Below are 25052 nucleotides of genomic sequence, written 5' to 3'. Positions count from 1 at the left end.
ACTCTTTCCGCTGTTTAACTGGAAGCAAATTGATGCTATGTAATAAAATAATACCTGATCAGCTGTTCTCCGTGTCCGTCAGCGCCATTCTGATCCTGTAAATCAATGACAGCTTTACTAATGTCAGATTCTTCATCGTTTTTACTGTGTGCCTGATCATCTGCTGCCGCAAACCGCCCCAGATTAGCCGTCAATACAATCAATAACACAGCAATCACAGCAGCGCGATTACTGAAACTCATCGTGCTCGCAAACAGAAATATTCATTAGACATATGGGGAAAAATCGCAAAACAAACTCATGTCGCCACAATCCATGTTTCGCAGAGTAAATTCGTCGTCATCACTACATACCCGGAAACCCTGGGAGATGTAGTTTCTAGGATATGCGGATCTGTAGTTCTCCCATTGGGAAGTTTTAAGCCGACGTAATTGCGTAAAACGTAGATATCGTGTGTTGAAATTTACATATACTTTTAGTCACTTATAGCATCCACCAAAATATACGCGTTATCGTTGCAGAGAAGAAAACTGCAGTTTAAAAGCGGACGTGCTGACGTCACATTAGAGTTGTGGCTGCTGGGAGTTGTGGTTCAAATGAGGTGGGCGTGTCTACAATGCGCAATTCTGGGATGCATTCGTTTGGAAAGACATCCTGGTGAAAACACAGGACGTCCACTTAGATAAATGACTTATTTGACGTCTTTTCTGCGCGAGCAATGGCATTAATGTTCACACATAGGCTACATGATCGTGAGATGCTGTGTGGGTGCAGCACTGGATCTCAAACTCTGCTTTATTAGCAGTAGTCATTATTAAAACAATACGCTGCTATATTCTATTCACGTTTGTTATTTAACGTTTTTAACATCTCTTCTATTGTTCTGTGTGGTCACCGTCCAGCAGGACAGATGAAATAATTGCTTATTTTGAGCTCCAACTCTAAACAATATGCATTAATGGAGCCACTCAATTTCCCCTACGCGCCTTTACGCTATACCTGCCTATTTCGCGGCGTCTCCGAGAAAACCGGACCGTGCATGCAGCGTTACGTAATCAAGTAAAGTCATGCATAGTAATTTTCACACGGTCCCTCCTTTGCAGACGGTCCCTTGAACATTTCCCCGATATGTGCGTAACGCAGAGTCCCATGCGCTTCCATTCATTAGCAGCGCGCAGGAGGGTGTGTGTGTGTGTGAGCGCGTGAGTGTGCGTGTGCGCGTGTGACACACGGGATGAAGATGATGAGACTCCACTAGGACAAGTGAACCTTCTAGATTGGATAAATTTCGGGATCGGACCTGATCGAGCGTGTCTGCGCTCGGACTCTCCATCTGCGTCCAACCGGACACGTATCTGCCAGTATAGCCTACATATTGCTAGAAGAATATCTGCGTCTCTCTGTATAATGCCGACACATATGAGATTTCGGAGAAGGTCATTTCTCGGGCTTTTATTTCTATTCTCGCTCTCCACTTCTGCGCTGTACTTCATCTATTCGGCTCCCGGCATAGGTAAGGCACTGAAACATATCGGTTTGATAAGAAAGAATAACGTCTATATTGAATACATGTGGGTGACATCTGCAGTCTGGTTATTTAGGCTGGTCTGTCTTATGCGGGCTAGTCGGGTTTGGCGATTGATGATGGTCGTATGATGAGTGTTTTCATGTATATCATACAGCCTGCAGTATTATCATATAATAATAACAGTGTTTAGAGAGCAAATCCTATCAGAACCACGTCGTTTACTGTGGTCAGTACGTATGAAGAAGACCTCCATTATAGAGAACACTTTCATATCTCCGAGGCAAACAGCATAAACGGGTCCTGTCTGACTGAATCGCGCTTTGTTTTTTTGTTTTTTTGCTTTGTTTTTGTTTAGTTTTTTTCACTTTGTTAATAGACGGTGTTCCATTAACATCGCAAACCGTGCCGATATTAGGATAACCCCGGCCTTTCCGGGAGCTTTCGCTTCTCTAGCGCGCAGTTTTCGATCAGATCCCGCCCCAAAGACGCGCCTTCCCGGCAGAGAAACTACAGCCCGTGACCGATCCGGTCATCAATATTTTATGAAGACATGCTGCCGTTGCTAAGAACTATTTAATAATTTTTTTATTTTTTTTTATCACAGATTACAGTAGGATTTGTCGATTACGACTGGCGAAGAACTTTGCATCAGCTTTATTTTATTTATTTATTTATTTATTTATTTATTTATTTATTTATTTTCAAACATTAACAATGCGTTATAAAAGTTATTTGTTAATATACAAAAATGGCATGAAACATAAACCGCCCACTTTTTTTTTTTTTTTTTTTTTATAAATCCATATACCTAAGCCTGTATATAACAAGGTTGCTATAAACGGCCTAAAAAGTGAGGGAGAGTATAAAAGGATAGGCTAATAACATTGAGATAAAACTAGAGGCTTTGCACAGCTGTGGTTCTTTACAAAGAAACCCGGTGCGCTCAAGTGTGTTTCATTTCTGTGTGCGATTTTTATTTTCTTGACATTGTCTTTGTCATTTAACCTATGGGCGGCCCCTTCTCCTCCGTAGCCTGTGTCTGCTTTCCCCAGCTTATTTCTAAATTGGCTTAATTATTAATGGAGGCGCTTTAAAAACCATTTTAGCTTCCTTCTGCTGTGGGACTTCCCCCCGTGTTTGAAAGAAGAACAAGGACCAGTAATTCTAGTATGTTAATAATGAATGAAAATATTTTTCGCAGAAGTTGCGTTTGTCCCAGAGGGAGGTGATTAACATGCGAAGGGAAGGAAAGCGATGGGAATGCCCTCTTTTGGAAGACATCCCTAGTGTCTGGTATTTCTGCTAATAACTGTGGCCTTGGCACTAGATGAAGTAAAAAAAAAAAAAAAAAAATGAATTAAATAATTGAGTTAAATAATTAACCATTAATAAAGTATTAGCTCTTCTTTGTGAGCCGGTGACCCGAAAAATTAATCGGGTTTATTAATCTTAAAGGGTTACTTTAATATGAAAATATGAAATCTATGGAACGCAAATAAGGTTATGTGTAAAGATAAGGAACGCTTTAGTTGTATTGAATAGGATTAGAGGTGTAGAATAAGGCATTAACGGGTGCTACTAAAAATATTCTAGTAATATGCATGCTTATGAACTATTATTATATTACCAAAATACCAAATATTTTTTAATTTTGTCATCATCGTATTATCAACATGATCACTAAATATTGTAAACACAAGCTCAACTATATCTGTGTCACGTGAGCACAACCTTTACCGATTCTCGAAAGCGCTTGAATGTGTAAAAAAAACCTAATTGGTTGCTCTAGCAAGTACGGTTGAGCTGCAGCTGATCATATTTGATATGCTCTCTGTATGCGCGTTGAACGATATGTATAGGTGTAAAGATATTGTGTTCAGCGGCTCTGATGCATATGGATTACTTACGGATGCCTTTTTGAACTTGAAACTGTTGGTTGCCTGCGCTTTCGATAAATGTACTAAATTATGAGACAATTTAAAAATATCTTAATATGTCTTTAAAAGATAATTGAAAGTCTAATTGGAATGACCTTTTAGGCCTTTTAAGGACTCCAAATCGAACGAGCTGTAGGCTTTAATAAGACTCTTTATCTTCTCAACCGTTATACATATTGTATGAAGTTGCAGGTAACATTTTTACATCATCAAACCCCAAAATAATCAACAAAATATTAACATTAATTAACTACATGCGCTGATATGGTTAGGGCTAGGATGTTTAAGGGTTACTTTCGAGTTGTTGTTTTTTTTTTTTTTTATTGATGCCAATTAGGTGGAATATCTTTACATTGTTACATTGTAAATAGGCTTTATCATACTGGATTACAATTAACAGTCATTAATATTTGCTGAGAAAAGACCTCAAATATTAACAGCTCAAACCGCAGATAAACGCCTGGCATAGATATAAGTTTAAAAAATAGACACTTATGAGAAGTGTCAGAATTGACATATCTTTTCTTCTGTATTGTGACATACAAACGTAATGGATTATTCACAATCAAATCCATAACATGCAAATATAGGATTACCTATAGAAATATATAGGATTACCAGTATTAAATCAACTAGTTTTGCGGTTTCACCCGGCACTAGATATTAAAAGGGTTTGGCAATTTTCAGAAATCAGTGTACCAGGAATTACAGTAGATCCAGTTGACCTCAATTTAGTCAAAGACACACTATAAGAGTGCCGTGTATCTTTCTATATTTATCTCAATGAGAAATGCAGTGGAACCATGGAGATACATGTCTCGTGTCCCCATGGAAACAACGGCAGCGGTTCTATTACCCCTGAGGGGTATTTAATGCTCGTCAAGGGAATTAGGTTCGTAGGTCAACGAAACCTTCAGTAAACAACTTACTGCTCTTTTCACACACGCCACAGCTCGGGGGGGAAGGATCGCGGGCCACAGATGTGTCTGATTGCTGCAGTTTATTGAATTAAACCTGGAGAAATCCTGCCCGGAGCTCACTGGAACACGGATCCTATTTATAGACGCGGACCCCATGGAAACCCAGGTGCCTCCGCTCGTCCCGAACGCCGAGCAGAAAAGACGAAAGAGGACGAGGAACGTCTTTCTTCAGCCCAACCCTAAATGTGCAGTCCAGGTTCAAAAAGGGTCAGATCTGGGGATTGGAGAAACGGAGGAATACGTCTGACATAATCCCGATGTTCGTGAAATCATTGTTGAGCAACGTCTCTAATCCATGACTGCGTGATTAGATCCGATGATTCCCATGAGATGGTGCTCCTATATGAGATTATGCCAAGTGGGACATGTCAACATCTTTGTTGGTCCTGGAAAAACATTCAAACCGAGAAGATTATTGGGTTACGTTTATAGACTACAGTTAGGGTTTATCCCTTAGGTTTTAGGGGTTGTTAGCAGTTGGTATTGTGAAAGAAGTGTTAAGAAGCTAACAGCGTATATGGTTGCATTTACATTTAGTCATTTAGCAGACGCTTTTATCCAAAGCGACGTTGTTTAAAGGTTGTTCATCAAACCGCTGTGTTCCACTGCATAGGATCTTGCACCGCATTGTGCGTTGGTCTTTCAAAAATAGTGATCTACCATAATTTCCGTGAAGCCTGTGGTTGAGATTGACAGACCTGTGATTGCATTGCATGCTAAGCCACAGCATGCATGTACGTAGGTTACTGTTAAAAAATGGGCTAGAATATATGCCATCATCTTTATCATTGTGTATAAACACCAGGTCAAATACTAAGCTGAATCAAACTGAAAAGACAGGATTCGTCAATGTTTTCTGAGGCGCTTCTAAGTGAATGGCTACACTAATTTAACACTGCATAAAACTTTTGCGAATTTAGCACCGTTTCCATTTAACTTGTCAAAGAGAATTACTTTCTGAAACTGGCAAGTTGGAGTAGCCACCAATTAGATTCATTTTCATATTATGATGAATTCATTTTACCTCAGTGCAAGCAGACGACAGTTGTAAGACCATTTTAGAAATATCTTAAATGCTGTTAATAAGTTATCACATCCCATCATGCGAAGTCACATTCATTTTTGATGAGCATGGTGGAATTTATTTGGTAAATGTGTTTCCATCCTAGTTTATGTGCATTTTGTATTTTTTGGATATAAAGTTTATCCTACTCGAGTTTTTGTTTGCAATTTTTTTGAATTTATGCACACCTTGGCATTTTTTTTATGTGATAATAAATGTGCATAAAACATTTGTGGATAGCTAATATTAAAGATATTTTTTTTTGTAATTTTTATAAATCCTTGATGACTGATCCAAGTCAAATTCCTCCTTGACTCGAAATTTCTGCCTACACCAGAGGTCTTCAACCCTGCCCCTGAAGACCTGTGTAGAGTTTAACACATCAGCACCATCTAATCAAAAGTCTATAAATCACAGGCAGGTGCACTGGAGCAGGTTTGTAATAAATAATATATTGAAGTATTTGGAAATTATTTCCTACTTCATCAGTGTATATTAAGTGAAAGCAAGACTAGGAGTATGCATGCATGTAAGAAAGGTTAACACTTTTGTATGCGTGACTATTGCTATTTTCCTCTTCAAGCTTTGAGCATTGCACTATTTGTGCATTGCGCAATTTTGCGCAGGTTGTTCGACGCCAAAATCCCCGAAAACCTACTTAAACGAACACTCATGGAGGCGCATGCAAATTTGTCAAATCTACAAATGACCCTTCCGTGACGTGAGAGGGGTTTTATCTTTGTAAAAGTTAATGAACTGTGTGACTGGCTCGTGGAAAGTAGTCGCTCAGAGGCAGGGCATGCCAGCTGGTCTCTGGTTAGTGTCCTATTTGCATGGCCATTTGTTTACAGAAGATTGGGGCACATGGAAACTCAACAAGAAGGAACATTGGGAAAAGAAAGGTGAAAGCATCTATCGTTCTGTGATGTTTCCCATGCTGTAGTTTGATACATGTGTTGGACAAAGAACAACACACTGACCATGGGTATACATCCTTTAAGGAATCTTTTTTTATAAAACAATTTTACGAATGCTTGCAGTACCACTAGTTCTGCAGTAATGCGGCAGAAAGGCCGTGTTTTGTGTTACTTTGGTGAAAAGCTGCCAGTTGTCGGACGTAGGATGTTATTGGCTACATGTTGTACCTGCACTGAAAACACGTCCACTAGAGCTGCCATCTAATGTCCAAGGACAGTCATGTGACACTAAATACTGCAGTGAGAATGGAATTTGGTTAAACATCAACTGGGGGAGGCAGCGCACCTTCCCAATCACTACTACATGTAATCCTCTTAGCCCTTTCACTAGCCACGTGAAAAATGACTGAGCTAATCTGTTTACTCGTTGCATTGACATGGTAATCAACAGTCTTATCATCGTATCATCCACACAGTGCTGCTTGAAAGTTTGTGAACCCTTTGCAATTTTCTGCATAAATATATCTAAGCCATCTAAGTGCCCTGGGTTCCTCCTGATGCACGATAACTCCCGGCCTCTGAGTGTCTGCATTCAGCTTTTGAATGAGGAGGACATTGATGTCACAGTACATGTGATCTATGATTGGACCACAGGTGCTGTCTCATCCTACAAGTAAAGAGGAGGACCCTAACAATACCACCCGAAACACCATTGTTTTTTAGGGAGTTGTTTGGCTTTTGCCTCTCTAGTGCATCTGCTGTTGCTTTGCACCAAAGCAGGTAAAACCGATCCACAGTCACTTCTGCTATCTGCAGTATAACCCACGAGAGCATTATGCAGTTTAATTAGCTCTAATTCATTGTGTTTACCTTTAAAATGTACTTTTTTCATTGTGCAGTGGTGGCCAAATTTGTTAGAATACTTGGCATATTTAAGAGGTTTACGTTGTTTTTGTTGAACTGGCCGTTATAGCATCCATAAAACAAACTATTAGCAGATCTAACAGCGACGGAAGGTATCTTCTAGAACATTGACAATGAAGGACTGACCCCTCAAAGCCCAGACCTCATCCACACTGGGAAAATTTGGGGCAAGTTGGTAAACGAACTGGACAGATCTGTTGTACTATCAAAGAGATGAGAGGTAACATTAGTGTTGAAGCTCTCAGGAAATATATTGACGTTATTCCAGAGAGATGTGCTGCCGTAATTGCTGCAAAAGGTGGATTTGTCTGTTAAGATGACTTAAAAACCTGCAGCATAAAATCTGAAAAGGCACAATAGAGTTTTTAGCTTTTACATGAGGTTCGCTTTCTGGTGGCACTGCACCTGTGTGGGTGTTTACAGGCAGCGACATGCAACATTACTTTCATTTGACTGCCACCGTAGCATCCAGAAAGGAGGAAACTCTGGTCTTACAGTACAAATGTTCGCGGCATATCCAAACGCTGCATGCTGCAACGGGATGCCGCCTTTTCTAAATAACTCTGGACCGGCTTCCTTAGTCAAATGTTCAAATAAACAATTCTAAAATATAAACAGAGCGGAATGAAAGGGCCCCGCTTTGACCAGTTGGAAAACTGTGTTACTCGGCTTAAACAGAAACAATTAACAGCCTGCAGTATAGCTATAAACTGATGTTTACTGTACTATGTCGGGACAAAGACAAGGAAATGTGTCAGCAGAAGCTACCAGTTAAGAGATAGAATTCCATAATAAAGGTTTGATTCACATGTACAAACTAAAATAAGTGAACCCGTGACCTTAACCCACAGACGGAGTGCAGCTTCCACAAAGAATTACAACCAAAAATATTTCAATTTGCCGCTAATTAATCGAAACGTAATTGCCACGTGTTGGTGTGATCTTTGTTTCTAGATCTTGATTGAATAATGCGATAAAAACCACTGATCGATGTAAAGCTGGGTAACAGTTTAGTATTCTCACTCTCAACTAGACGCTTCGTTAACATAAAAAAAAATGTCTTGTTTCCAGCCAAAATTGTAACTTTTTTTTTTTTATGATGAGTTTACTTAATCCGCCAAATGGGGAAATTACGTTTTCTGTTTTTAAATAAGATTATTTTGCTTACCCCATTTGCTAATTATTTAGCTTGTTCTAATCAAAAAGTCGCTTAAGCAGCAAATTAAGTGTTTATTGAGGCAAAAGTCATAGTTAATGGTTTGTTATTGGCGAGAATTGGACCCTAAAATAAAGCGTGATCGTAATATATATATATCAATGGTAAAAACTTTACTTTGATTCTTACATTTGCTCATTGGATGCTTGCTTTTGGAAAAGCGTTCTGCTTTGACATGTTTATGTTTCTCACAACACTAGGTGAGTTATTTGCATCACAGATGGTAGCGTGGAGGGGCGCAACACTAATTAAACACATATCTTGCCAGGCAGACGATTGTCGTGTTGTTACAGCAACATGGACCTCTGTTGATACTACTGTCGTCATGGTAGCCGTTGTCACATGCCTGCCGTGTCATGGCAAGGCAGCCGATTGATTGGATGCATCCGAGAGCATCAAAGCCTGGTGTTAAGCTACGTTGCATATGCCACAAAAAAATAGAATTATTTTGTATGTGCATTTGCATTTATTCCTTTACAAGATAAATGAGAAGTTTAAAAGTATCTAAATATTATTTGGAATCATTACAAGTTCTGAAAGGATACTGTGAAATGTTCACATAAAAATAATAGAATTAAGAGGTTATTTTCTGTTATTTGTTATTAGTTTTTGTAAAGCAGGGCAAAAATAATTCATTATTTACTGAAAACCGTGCCCTTCCTTATAACTCTCAGGTTTTACTTGCAAAGTATGAATTGGATTTTTGATGCATTGAATAGTAAAAAAAATATTTCTTAAACTTTTTTTTGTAAATGTAAATGGACAGGTTTCTGAATATTAAATTAGTGTTAATGTGTTAATGCTATATGTTGGTGATCTTTTGACACACATAATCTTGAAGATTAGTTCTTGCTAATTTAATATGACAGAAAATGTCATTATGAATGTAACTGCATTGGTGTGCAGACCTCTGTTCATTGGAGTTGACAGTATCAAATATAAGAGGAAGAGAAACAGATAAAGGAAGTGTTTCTCTCTCTGTGTGTGTGTGTGTGTGGTTTTTGGGGTTTATGGAAATTAGTTTAATGACATGGGTATGACAGAGGTATTGGAATTTGAAGGTGGTTTACGAGTACACTGCCAATGTCCCCATAATTCAAAACACTTAAAAAACAAAATTGTGTGTAGAGATACAGTTTTTTCAGTATAAAAACCATTATGTCTAAATGACAGTTGCCTGGTTAGATTCCTGTGCCTGAAAGAAAGCTAACTCTTGGCAACGTGATCTCCATCAAGTGTCTTTTCACACAATGAAAACAACAGAACAAAGATAAACCACCCGATGAATGAATTACAATTCCTCCTGTCTTTCTTCTCGAATAACTTTTCAAAATGACTGAATATTCAGGGTTTATTCGCAGTTTAGAGAACTAATCTTTACATTTTCAAAAATCGTATTTTTTAATACGCTGTCATGCTTTTACTGTGTTTTATTATGTTTGTTTGATTGGATTTGCACAGATTTGGTTATCTGTTCTTGCAAATGAACTTTTATCATTTACCATTTCTCTATAAAGAGTTTATTACATATGCAAAGTGTTAAAAACAGTTCAGCATTTTAATACAAGAATGGCTCAGCGGGCACTTTAAGTATTACTGACAAAACAGTCATTAACAGCAAAAGCATGCTTCTTAATGAGAACAAGAACTTTTTGTCTCAAGATGCACACCGGTAACGAGTTTTCTAAGTCAAAAATGACTTAAATGTCCTAATTGAACTATGGGCCTAATCCTGGTTTAGGCTAAGTCTCGTTTTTGAAACCAGGCCATTTTGTAATAAATTCTATAATTGTATATACTGTACAATTTACTGTAAAAATATTTACGGTAGTTCGTGAATAATTTTTTGACAGTTTTTACAAATGAGGATGTCCAGAAAAGGAGGTTTTGTCACCTTCAGCTGACAAAAATGATGAAAAAAAGAATAATTTCTAAACTTCTCTTATTACTTAAGACAAGAACACACACAGCTCTACCCTAAAACCAAACGCACATTCACACAGGAATATTTGGAATACGTAAATCCACCTTAAGCAAGCATGCAGTGTGTGTGTGTGTGTGTGTGTGTGTGCGTGTCCGCGCATGTGTATGTTAGGATTGGCTTATAAGTTAGCCTATTTAAAGAACGTTGGGTGTGAATGGAAACTCCTGAAACGAATGCAAACACAAGCTTGCAGTTTTTTTTACTGTGTTTATATTCGAACTTGATATGATAAAGTACATTGTGCAGAAGTCGCACCAGCAAACGAGGTGTAATGAGTTAACACTGCAGCTCTGTGTGAAGACCCGATGTGTTGATTTGATGCTGACTGATGACTTCCTGTAATTGTTTGACTGAAGTTCGGACCTCCGGCGCTCGCTATGTCATCTCTACTACACTAAAATAATCACTAACCCTAATCAATCTCACTGCTCAGGAAGAGTGTGTGTGTGTGTGTGTGTGTGTGCACCTGGTATTTATCACGTTATGGTGACCAAATGTCCCCCCTGAGGATAGGAATACCATTTTGACCTTGTGGGGACATTTTTGAGGAAACAAGATAATAAAAATGAAAATCTAAAAATGTCAGTAGTTTCCTGTAAGGGGTTTAGGTGTAGAGCAATAACACGTACAGTCTGTACAGTATAAAAACATTACACCTATGGAGAGTCCCCGTAAAACATGGAAATGCATGTGTGTGTTTGTGTGTGAGTGTGCGTGTGTGTGTGTGTGTGTGTGTGTGTGTGTGTGTGTGTGGTGCATGGGTGGGCTTCACCAGTTCCTTATGAGTAACCCATGACTGGCCTTCATGTGATCTGGGTCCACAATTCAAGGTCATTGCTAGCATACGTGTCTCACTTTTATATTTTTCAAGTTTTTTGGCACTATTATTAATAGCATTATTGAGCAGCACAAATTTTTTTAAGCATAATGTTCTTTATAAAATATTTAAGACATCAAATATTGCTATATTTTCGATAAAATAGTGAAAATATAGTGAGACTTATGAGAAATCTTATTGACCCAAATATTTTGAATGTTTTTTTTTCAAGCAGCACTTTTATTAATAGACCATCAGATCTATATTTAGATTGAGCTGGCATTTTTTTTTTTTTACATTTTTCAATCAGAAAGCACACACACACCGGCGGCGGCGGCATGATCATGTGATCGCAGCTTACCGAAGTCACAAGGCACTTTATGGTCTGGAGAGTCTAAAATGCTGGCATACTGCTGACAGGACATAAGATGGTACATGTCAGGAAAAATCATTGGGAGCGGTCGTATCGAGCGATAAAATGCATGCTGATATTAGTCAAACAACTCCTCACAATGCTTATGTGAATGTAATTATATGTCATCACACAAATGTTAGGATACAGAGCTGGGTGAGGTCATCAGGACCCAGGATACATGAAAAATGAGATGATGCAAACAGAATCATAAAGATTTTATGGACATGTTTATTAGTGCTTTGGTGATAAGCTTATAGGTCATGATATATTAAGCTAAACGCTTTAGAAGACATGATGCAATTACCAAATAGTCCATTCGAAAATTAGCTGCATTAATCGCATAGAGCAATGAGACACACACACACACAGGGTAATCAGAGCTTAAGGTAGGCATACATTCCTAAGATTCCTGTTTGTGTGTGTGTGTGTGTGAAGAAACAGAGAAGGTACACTATTAACCACATACATGTAGCACCCATTATCCCAGTGCTTCCTTCTGAAATTAGATTTGTGGCCAAACTGTTCTAAAGATGCACACGTGACACACACACACACACACACACACAGTTAGAGTGTGAGCAAAGATGTGTGGGTTATCTGAGGGACGGCCTATCAGCACATAAAGAGCCATTGTTTTCTGCTTTATCAGCACGGCCTTGTGACTGTGCAGGACACACACACACACACACACACACTTGCGAAGGACAGAGTCCAGCACTGTAGGCTAGCACACATTTTATTTTGTTGATTCAAAAATTTTACATCGATGCCTGAAATTAAGGTAGTTTTTCTTACGGCACGTTAAAGTGTGTAAAATCTATCAAACACGGGGGCCGTGGGGTTCTCACTCAACCAACTCTACCATGATAACTGATTTGTTCTCTCTAGAAAATGTTCTTCTCTTTTGTTGTTGGTTTGCAGACTGAGGGCATAATCATTACGTGTTGTGTCAGTAAGTATGCAGTTATTCTGATGATAATAGCTCTCTCTTTTTCTCTCTCAGTTAATGAGTACCTGTTCATGGTCCAGGCCCGCGGGATCCAGATCCGCGAGAATGTTAGGAACATGGGAGTTCAGGTTCTCGAGCAGATGGTCCGCAGCGCCTACAATGTCAACGGCACAGGTACGAAACGTTACAAAGAGCAGAGAACAGACCACTAATCTTCCTTCCTATAGAACATCCCGTCAGCAGCGACGACAATGCATGACATCCTTCTGAGACCCACCTAAAGCAGCACAGTTTTCGTTCATAAACAAGGTTAAGACGTAAGCCAATGTTCAACTTTAACATACTTTACAGTGCTGATTCAGCGAAAATCTTTAAACCGAAATTCCCTTGATCCTTTGACGTATAAGAGTTCATTGTGCTATGAAATCCTGTAATCTTAGTTTTACACACCGTTCTGTTATTGTGCTGAGGTTTCTACGACCTGAAACGTGACGCTGAACGAAACGAACTTGGTTGTTTGGCATGTCGGTCAGATGGCCTCGTGGGAGGGCCTCGGCCAATAAAACCTGCCGTGTATTCCAGATCTTCAGCCGAAGATCTGGCTATTCAAGACTAGTCTAAACGAGTCTTGTTGGATGTGCCACTCTATGATGTAATAGTGAGGATAACCCCGCCTCCGCAGAAGATCATCAACGCTGTTGTTTAGCCCCACCCGTGATTATATATCACTATGGGTTTAGCCCTGCCCACCGATTATACATCACTGCCTGTTTGGCCCTTCCCACCGATTCTATATATTCTCCATTTATGTCCATTTACTTTTATGACAGAGAACATCGTTTTTGAATGCAAACATGTAACTACAAAACCAAAAGAGGGAGTTTTCAGGGTTAAACACCAAACATTTGTACCCCTGCAAAGTCCATGGTGGGATTTAGGGTTTGTGAAGTATGCGGTCTCAAAGAAAAATAAATTAATGCAATAAAAACTCTGTATGAATGTGTGATTCTCTTATTTTCTAGACTATACGTATGAGTTTAACTTAAGTGAGACGGATGTTTCCACCACTCCTTACCTCCCGGAGGGCTTCACGTACAAGTCTGATCAGGTCTGCCCAGAGAAACTGCCCTCCATGAGTAAGTGCAGGAATTTAATGTTTCTTTTGGTACTTTTGAGGAAACACACTCCAGAAGTCATTTGCACTTTGTGCAAACTTTGACAAAACCAGCTAATCTTCTTATCTCACACCTGAAGCGGGTCATTTTAAAATAACAAAATGACATGAAATATTAAATGGCCACCAAATAAAAGATAAAAGTACTTGTTTTTGGAATAGAGCTTGTGCAGATTAGTTTCTGGTGTCGCACAATGAATGTGCTCACAAAGCTCACATATACTGGTGCGATCGACAGCAATTGCTCTCTCTTTCTTTCTGTCAGAGGGCAAGATGAAAGTGAACATGAGTGAGATCGCTCTAGAGGAGGTTGAGAGACTTCTCAAGAAAGCAGATCCTAGTTTGTCACTCGGGGGCCACTGGAAACCACACGACTGTCTCCCACGCTGGAAGGTTCGTTATAAAAAGTCAAGCCACCTGATTCTTTTTTTCTTTTTTTGCGGTTGTACTCTGAAGTACGGAGAGTTTGCTTCACAAAAAGCTGTTGCAACATGTGTTGAGTCTGATATTTTTTTAAAACGCCTGTCATTTGCTTCTGTTTGTGTGGTTTTAGACCCAGTGTTTTAAATGTTAAAAATTAAAAAGTTAAAAAATTAAAATGTTTTGTGCAAGAAACAGAAGATTTTTTTTTAATCAAACGTAATTTTGTTAACATGCTTATTATATGGTACATAGCCTAACATCGAACATCTAAATTCTAAGATTATTTAAAACACAATTTAGGAATTAACTAAAATGGAAAAAAGTCAATCGGACAGTATTTTATTTTAGTATTTTTATTTATTTAGGCTATTTATTCATTTAGTTAGTTGGTTATTCATTTAGCGTTTGTGAATTTTAGATACAGCATGGTAGCAATCTTTTAAAAAGCATCTAGAAACTGTGCTAAAACCATGAAGATATATACAATATTTTATATTTTCAAAATGTCATCAAACATATCTTTAAATATTCAATATTTATCACCTAGCTCTGACACACACATACTTGGATCTTACATACTTAGATTATTAGAGCATCTTAGATATTTCGTCATTTTTTGTGTTCATGCTTTAGGTGGCCATCTTGGTTCCTTTCCGTAATCGCCATGAGCACCTTCCCATACTTTTCCGACATCTGATCCCAGCTCTTCAGAGGCAGAGACTGCAGTTTGGTTTCTACGTTATTGAGCAGGTCAGAAAAAGAAAGCTGTATCACTGTTCAACCCCCGTATCCAAATTCTTTTTACAGCAAGTGTACAAATTTGTATACTGCAAAAAAAATGTTTGTGTTGTACGCCGTTCTGACCCAGAAGATCTGGGCTCTGTCAAACTATTCTATATTGTCCCAGTGAAACGCGGCAGAACACAAGAACGGGTTTACAAGTGATTTATGCACTACACATTACGATTAATTCAGCTCAGCTCCTGTGGATGTGTCACTTAAATGAAGTCAAATCAATGTTTGTGCGTGTCCACAGGCGAGAGATGAACCGTTCAATCGTGCCATGCTGTTTAATGTTGGTTTCAAAGAGGCCATGAAGGACTTGAACTGGGACTGCGTGATATTTCACGACGTTGACCACATTCTGGAAAATGACCGCAACTATTATGGTTGTGGTGAAATGCCAAGACACTTTGCGGTCAAACTCAACAAGTACTCTTACATGTGAGTTTTCCAAAACAGGCTGTTTTTGAAACGTTGTTTGGTCTTGTATATGCGTTATGAATGATGTTTGCTTGTGAGTAAAGATGCGTGTGTCTTTGAACATGCAGGCTTCCATACGAGGAGTTCTTTGGTGGGGTGAGTGGACTCACCGTGTCGCAGTTCAGGAAGATAAATGGCTTTCCCAATGCATTCTGGGGTTGGGGAGGGGAAGACGACGACCTATGGAACAGGTATGAAGGTGAAATGCTTTAGAGCTGATAACGCTCTGTCTTATCGGGAAATACACTCCCATAAAAGTGGTTTACTGTAAAAGGTGATAATAACTCTTCCTCAGCTGGATTATCTGGAGTGATTGCCAATGGTCGTTAAAGGTGCGCTCGGTAATTTCCCCTCAATTAAGAAGGATTACATTGAAAAAAAATGAGTAGCACTTTCGGAAAACGCGATTTTAAAGCCTAATTTTATTTCACATCGCTACTATTACTCTTAAAAAGAAGTAGACTTTCATTTCATTTCATTTCATTGTACACTAAAACCATTGCTTTTATTTATTAAGTAATCTTGAGTTTCATGTAGTAAGTGTACTCAAATCAATGTACTTTTAGTACATTTGTGTTTAACCAAAATCATACAGAATTGCCCCCAAAAATCGCCCAATTGTTTATATGTCCGAACAGGTTAAGACGTATTACTATAAACGTACACAATAATATAAGTATGACAGATGTATGCTGTAGTGCCACATACATTACAAAAAAAGTCCAAGCTAAGTAAACTTAGATTATGAAATCATATTTTAGGTATGTCGCAATCAAGTACAAGTATAGGCCAAATAGGTCCCAATTTATATTAGGTGGCCTTGACTACTACAACAGTATGTACTTATACTTATAATTTATAGTATTTTTTTATAGAATGCAATTATTGTGTACATACATGTTTTTACATTGTACATATATCTGTAAAATATATTTATAATTACAGTGTTGACCCATCCCTTAAACCTTAAACCTGTTTAACCCACCCTTAAACCTATCCATACCACCAAACCTGTCCCTAACCTTACCTTCACCCTTACTTCAACAGTAAAATGTGTTTTGCGATACAATATGAACACAATAAGTACATTGTACTTATTTTTGTCTGTAAGTACACTTGTATGGGAAAAGAGTTTGAATTACCTTCCTCGACTTAAAGTAGACTTAAGTAGACTTAAAGTATATTCACTTATTTTTTTTAATCGACACTAGTATGTGTTTTTTGCAGGGTTCAGTTTGCTGGCTACAAAGTGAGTCGACCTCACGGAGACACTGGTCGCTATATGTCCATACCACACCACCACCGAGGGGAAGTCCAGTTTCTAGGCAGGTAAGACGAGAACAGCCGTTTCTGCGTGTATCTTTCGTCACATTTCAGATGACATCCTGAGCAAGAGCAGTCAAATTCACTGTGGTGATGTTGGGTAACAGAATGCAATGGTTCTTACATAAACAATTATTATGCAAATCGTTGCGTTCAATTGAATTTCATGGAAAAGGCCCGGTCTTTCGTTAGATTAAGCTTTTTTTGTGAAACACGTGAAATTTCATTACAGGGATATTATAGTTTGTTCTGCTTGCGTTTTATCATCGGGCTGAAAGACACTTTTGCCAAGCTGCTCAAAACAGCTTTTCTCCTTTTGTTTTTCAGATACAAGTTGCTCCGTAGATCCAAGGAGAGACAGAGCCTGGATGGCCTGAATAACTTGAATTACTCCCCTCTAGTGTCCCGGAAGAGTCTGTACACTAATGTGTCAGTGACGCTCAGTCGAGACCTGGCTCCTGTCGCCGACTACTGACACACAACACACGAGGAACAAGACAGACCCACGCCACATGCTACACCATTTTTATAAGTTATTTTTTAGAAAATGTTGGGGGCGGGAGGGATTCCTTGAATCTTTAATGCACAGAACATTTTTATTTTATTTTTGCATTTACTTTTCTACATAATTTCTTAAGATCGTTTTACCACGGTTTTGTTTTTCCCTTGTCACTCATCCACTGTCTGTCCGTCGCGTCAATGGATCCGTTCTTGAATTCAAAACCCCAACTGCTGGTTTACCCTCGTCGGACCGATCAGATCCGACATGTGGTGTGTGTCTTCTAATCAGACTTCGCCTGGGGGTGAAGTCGCATGTTTACAGCATGAATGAGAAAAGCTATTGAACAAGTTCGTGACAATTATGCTAAACGACTTCAGAATAGCCATTGTAGGAGTTGAGGGATATGCCCTCGCCTCTGCCAGAAACAAACACAGCTGGTTCTGTGTGTTAGTATGTAAACTGATAAATGCAAATTCAAATATTTATTAAATATAGAATAAATAAGCATGCACTGATACTTACGGTAGATGCTACTAACATCACGGGTTTAAGTGTGAGTATTCACTCATGAAACGTGGAAACGAACACGATCATTTTAGCTGTGCAATACACGCTCATCTTCCACGATGCATATCGTTCAACGGAAAGAGTTTTCTCGACGTTAGCATGATCCCATGAAACGGCTTGACAAGCGCAGTGTCCTTTCTTCCGCTGAAACAGGAAGCTGGGGCATAACAAAGGGCTTGTACCTTTTGCGGACGGCCAGTAGCTTTTAGTTGATGATTTGCTACTCGCTTATGTCCAATCAAGGCAGGGTGGTATTGAGAAGGGGACTTTCAAATATTCTCATTTGTACAGTCATTTGTAGTGAGTTTTCTCAACTCTTAGTAGTACACCAGCACATTAAACCTAATACACTCTTAAGAGCCGTTCTACAAACCACCTCAATGCCAGCGAATGCGCCTCGGTCTGAACGGTCACGCATTTTTGCCCCGTTCACTGAGATATGTGTCATCGGAAACTAGATTAGGGCAGGCTGACTTGTTAGTTTTGAGATTTGTCAAGCTGTATTCATCCGGGTCTGCCGGTTGTTTAAAACGTCGGATTGTCTGTCGAACAAACATTCTGTTGTTTGTGCTTACAGAGGGGTTTTTCCGCCGATTCCTGCTTACGTTGTGTAGATATTGTGAGAGTGCTTCCCATGCGCTTCCCTTCACAGTCAAATCAACATGCTTTGCATTTTGAGCAATATGCCTTTCTGCGTGTGTAGTCACCTCACGGGTTATGAAACCCTATCGAGTTTTTATACAGAGCCAACATTTGACGTCGTTTTAATTCCGAGTGTTGTCGCAACTCTACCAGACCAAACACAAAGACACTTCGGGCCTCATTCGAGAAACCGCTCGCGCTCAAGAAATATGTAGAGACATAGAACGCGTTCAAACAATATAGAGATAGTTTACGTTCGTGAAAGCAGATTGAATTTGTGTCGTCATTCGTAAAAATTTGCTGCAACTTCTTTTATGAACGACGAAATCTGTCCTGCTCAATTTCCAATGTCCATATCAGTTATTTATGAACCGTAAATGAGGCCCTTTGCTTTCATTCCACTGTAATAGCACATTACCATTACACTCACTTATGTCATTTAGAGACATTAGAGGCTTCGTAATGCGTAACTGTGAGCGTGTTCGTGAGCATTCATCAAATCACAGAGGCTGGACCTCGTATTTATTCATTCTTTTATGAACATTTGTTTGTAGTTTTAGTTCGTTTTGACATATTTCTATCTTGTTTTACTGCGATCGTAGGGAAACAGATCAAGAGAGATAACTGTGATGTAAAAACAAGCACTGAAACAGGTTGTGAGGCTGATCTTGGGACGAGAGTCTGTTGCTGTTAAACTCGATGGACAGATGTTTCGTATGATGACACGAGAGAGCGAGAAGGTCAGAGAGACGGTTCTTGAGCGCCCAGTGAACTCATCCTGCCCTGATAACTAATGGTGCTGGCCTCACAGACATTAGTACTGTGCTGCCGTCGTACTCTTGTCTTGTAACAGATAATTAGATGGGACTGAATCTAATTGCACTCTTGCCTCGGTGACCGTCTCGGCAGCGTTATCTATCCGTGTAGCAGGTAAATTGCGTTTAGCTAGACGTACGCTCAAGCAGATCTTTCTGATGTTTCATTCTCTCTGTGTTTGACGTTTATGGAGTTCTGCGCCAATGCTTTGGGGTCCTTTTTGCTTATTTAACAATTAGCAGTTAATGCCCTTGCGTACTGTCCGAACCCAATGCAACACGACAAGACCCAAACATGATGCCACAAACCGACAAAATGAGCTCTTGCCTGTCAAGTTCGGTTCGGAAAAATCAATCGGCGCTGGATTGCGCGTCAAAATAAACCGTTCGTTGCGCGCCCGTAAAAATAGGGCGCACTGTAGGACATTTTTGTACAGATTTTTTTAAGAATCAAATAAGGATTTTAAAAATTCCAAAGAAGTTCGTCTTGTTTTCTTTTTGTTTGATTCCATGCTTCTAAATTATGATTTATATCTGTTATGATTTTTTCCCCCCCCCGTTTTATAAGAGTTGTATCTTTTGTGGAATCTACTGGCCCTGCTCCATTTTTCTTCACGGGCCCCCGTCATTGGCACACTCCAGTCCACTATATAACTCATTCCGCTCCAGCTGATATGACGGGGAGGTCCACGACCCATCCCTTGAACAACTGGCTGCCTTAAAACCTGTTAATTTATTCGATATAATCATGTTTTTATTTTTTATAAGCAAATATATTTAATATGTTAATGTGTTTATTTACTTGTGCATATTGCGTAGTGTGTTTTGGGAAAAAAAAGTCATATAAAGGAACTTCAAAGATTGACTTGCTAATAAGAATTTGGAGCCCTTAAGTCAGACAATGATTCGGTGCCATTGACCTCTCTCTGAATGCCATGAGCTATACGAGCTGTATTTTCTATTCACTCTATTCTTTTTAATCATAACAGGCCTTAAATACTGTTTTTATGATCATTTGTGATGATGATGACGGAGATGTCCCTCTATGACATTATCGTATCTTACTAGGATTTTCGTCGGCCAAACGCATTCATTTTCCAAATCCTCGAGATGAAACATTCACTATCATTTGTATAATATCAAGACAACAGAAATGTTATGAGAAACTAAGATGCATTATAAGGGGATCGGGTCTCCTTGTGAGTGAAGTGAAGCCATCTGCCACTCGTACAACACATCTCAGCCTTAGTGTTTCTGTATGAACACTTTCTATGATGTGAGATCTTTTTTTCTATTATCATTGTTGAAATGACTGAAGTGCACCAATAAAAGTGACTTTAAGCAATATCTTGTATATATTGTTTGGCGTTAATTGATGTTAATCGATGCTATGCCAATTCATTTTAAAACGTTTTAGTACCAGGATGCTCCTTTAAACACAGCTGTTTTATTTTTTTATTGTTTTATGGTTAAGTGGTTACGCCTGTTGACTTTGCGCTATTTTAAATTTTTCATTATGCATTCTCAAAAACTAAATTGGGCTTTTTTTATGAATTCTTTAACGTGATTTAGGTAAGAATCCAATAACATCGGGTTTATAACATCTTTACAGAGCACATTTTGCCGTTTTCTTCTGTAAAACCCCCTTCTGCATTATCTGTTTGATTTTCGTAAGAGTACGGTACATATGTTTGAGAGCATCTTACGCATAAAACGTTTGCAATCAATGTCACAGGATATTTATTAAAAACAACAGGAACGGGTGTTTGAGGTTTCTTTTTGCCGATGAACAGCAGCGCCAGTGAAATGTGTTGACGTTACTGTAAATAGGCCATTTGGATTTCATGGAAATCTTTTAATTTGAAATTATGCTGAACTTTCCACACAGTGTCATCATCCAGTCCCATCTGTCATTTAATCAGATGCTACACTGAAACAGAGAAATCCTTTGAGTCATTCCCTAAAAATAATGCTCCCCGTTTTAACAGCATTCGGTTCTCATCTGCTTCTTTTCAGGAGACAGCTGCAGAGACTCAAAACGTTGTCGAAATACAAAGATCATGACTGTTTCAAACACTTTTCAGCTCTGAATGAACCTCTTGTGCATCGATATGGAAATTAGCATAAGGAAATGAAACCGCAGTTATATTGCTTCTTGGGATGTGAATATGTGCACATATATTTGTAACTACTAAAAATAATATTCACCTATATATATATATATAGTGATTCTGAGGACACAAGTTGCACCGGCAGAAAAAAATATTTGCATGAAACATTTACGCACAAAATTATTCAATCCCAAAAAGTACACTTTTTATTTCATTCGATTTTTTGTGACAGTCAGAAGAATGAATCATCAGTGAATAAGCACAGACATAAATTTGACTAATTAAAAAAAAAAACAACTCCTAAACCGTTTTCTCTGAACAAAAATTTAATTATGGCCATATTTTAAAACTGTATCTACATCTTTGTTCCTCTCGCTGATTATCAGTCCAGATTCATCTTTGTGTCTCGCCTTCCTTTCCACTTATCTCTTTCCTTTTGTGAAGCATCAGATCAGGTGGTGAGGCTCTGAAACCATGTGCAAATATATTTATTTATTTAAACGAAAAGAACAATCCAGTAGTCAAAATGATGGTTATACTACACAAACAGTCAGTGAAGCAAACAAAGTACAGGGGCAGCCCAACACCGAAATTAGGTTGAGAGAACAACCACCTAGATTTCAGATGAGTGCGACCTCTGGTGGCAGGGAAAAAGAAAGGGCAGAAGATGTGACAGAACACTCTTCTGTAGGAGTGTCTTCTGATGCTGAGGATTACTCGCTCTCGTTTTCTAAGTGCTGGTTCGAGAGAGAGTTTTTGATGGAAATCAGATATCGGAGAGAAGCTTAAAATGTCTCTTTGGAGCGGTGGAGGGGTTGGATTGTTGGACCTGGCCTCTGGTTTCAAAAGAAAGTATGAAACATGAGAGATGATAATAAGCAGCAAGTTTGAGCTGAGGGGCTGATATCCCAGCGTGCAACAGAAAGGGGTCATCCCAGTGAAAGAGTTGACAGTCCAATTGACTGTGGATGGTAGTCTGAGGTTCCTCTATCAGAAACAGTTTCCTCCAAGATGCCAAGTTCTCAGCAGTTTCCATATCAGTATTTAGCTGCAGGAGGGGAATAAAGTAACAAAGAAACACAGCGCTAGGAACTAGCCAGTTTTCTCTACCTCCATCTTTCTTGTTGCACGGAACTATGAAGCTGTTTGGGTTTCATGATGGGATATCAATGCACAGTTTACACGATAGAAAGAGCGTGAAAATCTGACTAAATATCTTATGACAACTTGAAGTGTTGTATATCATCGAGGCTGAGAAAAAAAAACTTATATTGCAAGTTCATGGAGATTGTTTTTACTTAGCTTTTTTCTTTTTTTTAAATGCCTGGTAGCCACATAACGCTATGCTTTTCTTCACCGCCTTGTATGAATTATTTTCATGTTATTTGCTCGTTTCCCGCTAAAACTGCCCTAACTAGTATTTTCCTCCCGCAGAGGAGCAGGGAGACTTGTAAAGACAGAAAGTAGAGACGTAATTGCCTTGTTTGTGTTATACCAGTGTTATCTGTATGGTATAAATACGTTTGGATGGGCTGTATTTGAGTCATTTGTGAGCTTAATGACTTGTTTTGTATTGTTTAACTGTATTTCTAGCTTCTAGGACATCACTGAAGGCCTAGGTGGGAGATGTTTTTCACCCATATCCCTCACAAATTCAGATTCAAAGTAGGAGATCAGTGGCACAATTATATATTTTGTGAGGTGGTAGCTGAGTGGCGTGAACTTGGCTAAAGGCTCATGTCAAGTCAGACTCTTCAGGATAAATGTGTTTGACAATCTTTTAAGATTACCATGAAGTGCCACCAAATACGTATACCCTAAAACTAGGGGATTGAGCAGTGTGTGACCAAAAAAGCACGACACGGACGTGAGTTCTTATAGGATCCAGTCTCTTATGAAGACTTCTGATGACCTAGCACCTGAGAAGAGATGATGCCGTCAAACGATACCAACTTTGAATAAACGTAAAATGTGTAATCGCTACCTTGTAACCATGCCGTCACGACACATCTAGCAGAGAAACCTGAGGAGAAGAAGTTCTACAAAAAGTCTTTTAATAAATCCAAACGAAGATAAATCCACACTGAACAGTAGCAATCATGCATAACATCTAGGAAAGACAAAGTAGACTGGACGCTGAACATTGAGCAAACAGGAACTAATATAGGGGAGAGAAAACGAGTCCAAATCGATTTTCTATGTACTGTGTATTAGCTAGTGTATGCATTATAGATGCAAACAGTTTAGTCCTACCACTATGTAAGGACAGCTTTATTCCTTCATACCATATACACATAAATCTACACGGCCTATGAGGACGCAATTAACTTAAGGGAATTAAAAGGGAAAAAAATCGAATAAGATTAAGTAATACGTGTATTTGAGGATTATTAATATCTTTGTTGTTTTAAATCCACAACTAAATGCACAATACTGTATATACAGTATTTATCCAGAGAGTCTGAATTAATTATATGTATGTATGTATAGAAATAGCCAAATTGAAATGACTGGGAATTAGGTTATGATCGCTGCTTGTACAAATACAGATTTAAAGATGGATTTGGGGAATCAAGCAATGAGATATGATGAGATCAGTCGTGCAAGTAGCTTTGGATGAGATCAGATTAATGTATATGAGTGTATGATCTCAATGAAATGAGAGCTTTTAATGTCACAAGTGTGTTTGTTCTTTGTCCTCTTATACCACACATATACGCACTCTCCCGTTGAGAGATATATATAAGTTAAAGCAGAAATGCACACATTTGTCAAACAAATATTTATGCACTCTCTTGTCAGACAGATGCTGTTTGCTCTGCTGCTGTTATAGTGTGGCCTTGTAATAGTGGTTTGTATAAAGGAGCAGCTCAGGGACATCCTGCGTCTCTCTCTGAGGCCAAAACACTACACACAGTGCCCTCATTAAATATAAAAAGCCTGTTTGCCTACCTTTGTGTTCGTGCATGCATAAAGCAGTCATGAATATTAAAACCTGAAGATAAACATATGTTACAGGGTTATCGTGAAGTGTAGGGTGGAAAGGGTCAAACTAATGCTTGTTTTTGCATCAGCATACGCATTTGTACTATGATAATGGAGATTTAGTTCATTGTAAAAAAAGTGGTTGTAATTATACATTTTTAATGAATAAAAAAACATATTAACATGACAAATATAAAATATTTTTCAGGATTTTTTTATGACAATTAAATTTTCACAATTAATCATTTGTGACAATTACTTAGTTCTGTCCTAGGACTTACTTTTTTTTTCTGTTGCATTTTCTCTTTCTTCATCTCAATTCCCTTCCTGTATTCAGTTCCTGTTTCCTCGGTTACCTCCGTCAAGTGGCTGCATCCAAAAACTGAAATGTGTTGCCTGTGCAAGAAGCGTATGAAGGCAACAGGGCATGTCCAAATCCATTGATTTTTTGAAAACAGCAATTTTGTGCATACCATGCTGTATATTATTTGTATTGTTATTAAAGGTGCAGTGGAAT

At 38.7% G+C, this 25052-nt stretch overlaps 2 protein-coding genes across 2 annotated transcripts in view; one reads left to right on the top strand and one right to left on the bottom strand.

Moving 5' to 3' along the window:
• Positions 1 to 359, bottom strand: part of slc9a8 (solute carrier family 9 member 8) — an 18083-nt gene extending 17724 nt beyond the window's left edge. The window contains 1 exon segment of the mRNA XM_043225472.1: positions 55 to 359. Coding sequence (XP_043081407.1) covers positions 55 to 242 — 188 coding nt within the window. The 5' untranslated portion in view covers positions 243 to 359.
• Positions 360 to 1140: 781 nt separating this feature from the next.
• On the top strand, positions 1141 to 20784 carry b4galt5 (UDP-Gal:betaGlcNAc beta 1,4- galactosyltransferase, polypeptide 5). The gene is made up of 9 exons (XM_043224673.1): positions 1141 to 1513; positions 12785 to 12904; positions 13753 to 13866; positions 14170 to 14297; positions 14961 to 15077; positions 15364 to 15551; positions 15659 to 15781; positions 16818 to 16919; positions 17241 to 20784. Exons 1-9 carry the CDS (start codon positions 1408 to 1410, stop codon positions 17386 to 17388), a joined length of 1146 nt encoding a protein of 381 aa, XP_043080608.1. The 5' UTR covers positions 1141 to 1407; the 3' UTR covers positions 17389 to 20784.
• Positions 20785 to 25052: the final 4268 nt, after the last annotated feature.

Source organism: Puntigrus tetrazona, chromosome 23 (genome assembly GCF_018831695.1).
Source record: "Puntigrus tetrazona isolate hp1 chromosome 23, ASM1883169v1, whole genome shotgun sequence".
Lineage (NCBI taxonomy): Eukaryota > Metazoa > Chordata > Actinopteri > Cypriniformes > Cyprinidae > Puntigrus > Puntigrus tetrazona.
This window is presented reverse-complemented; position numbering and strand designations above follow the sequence as displayed.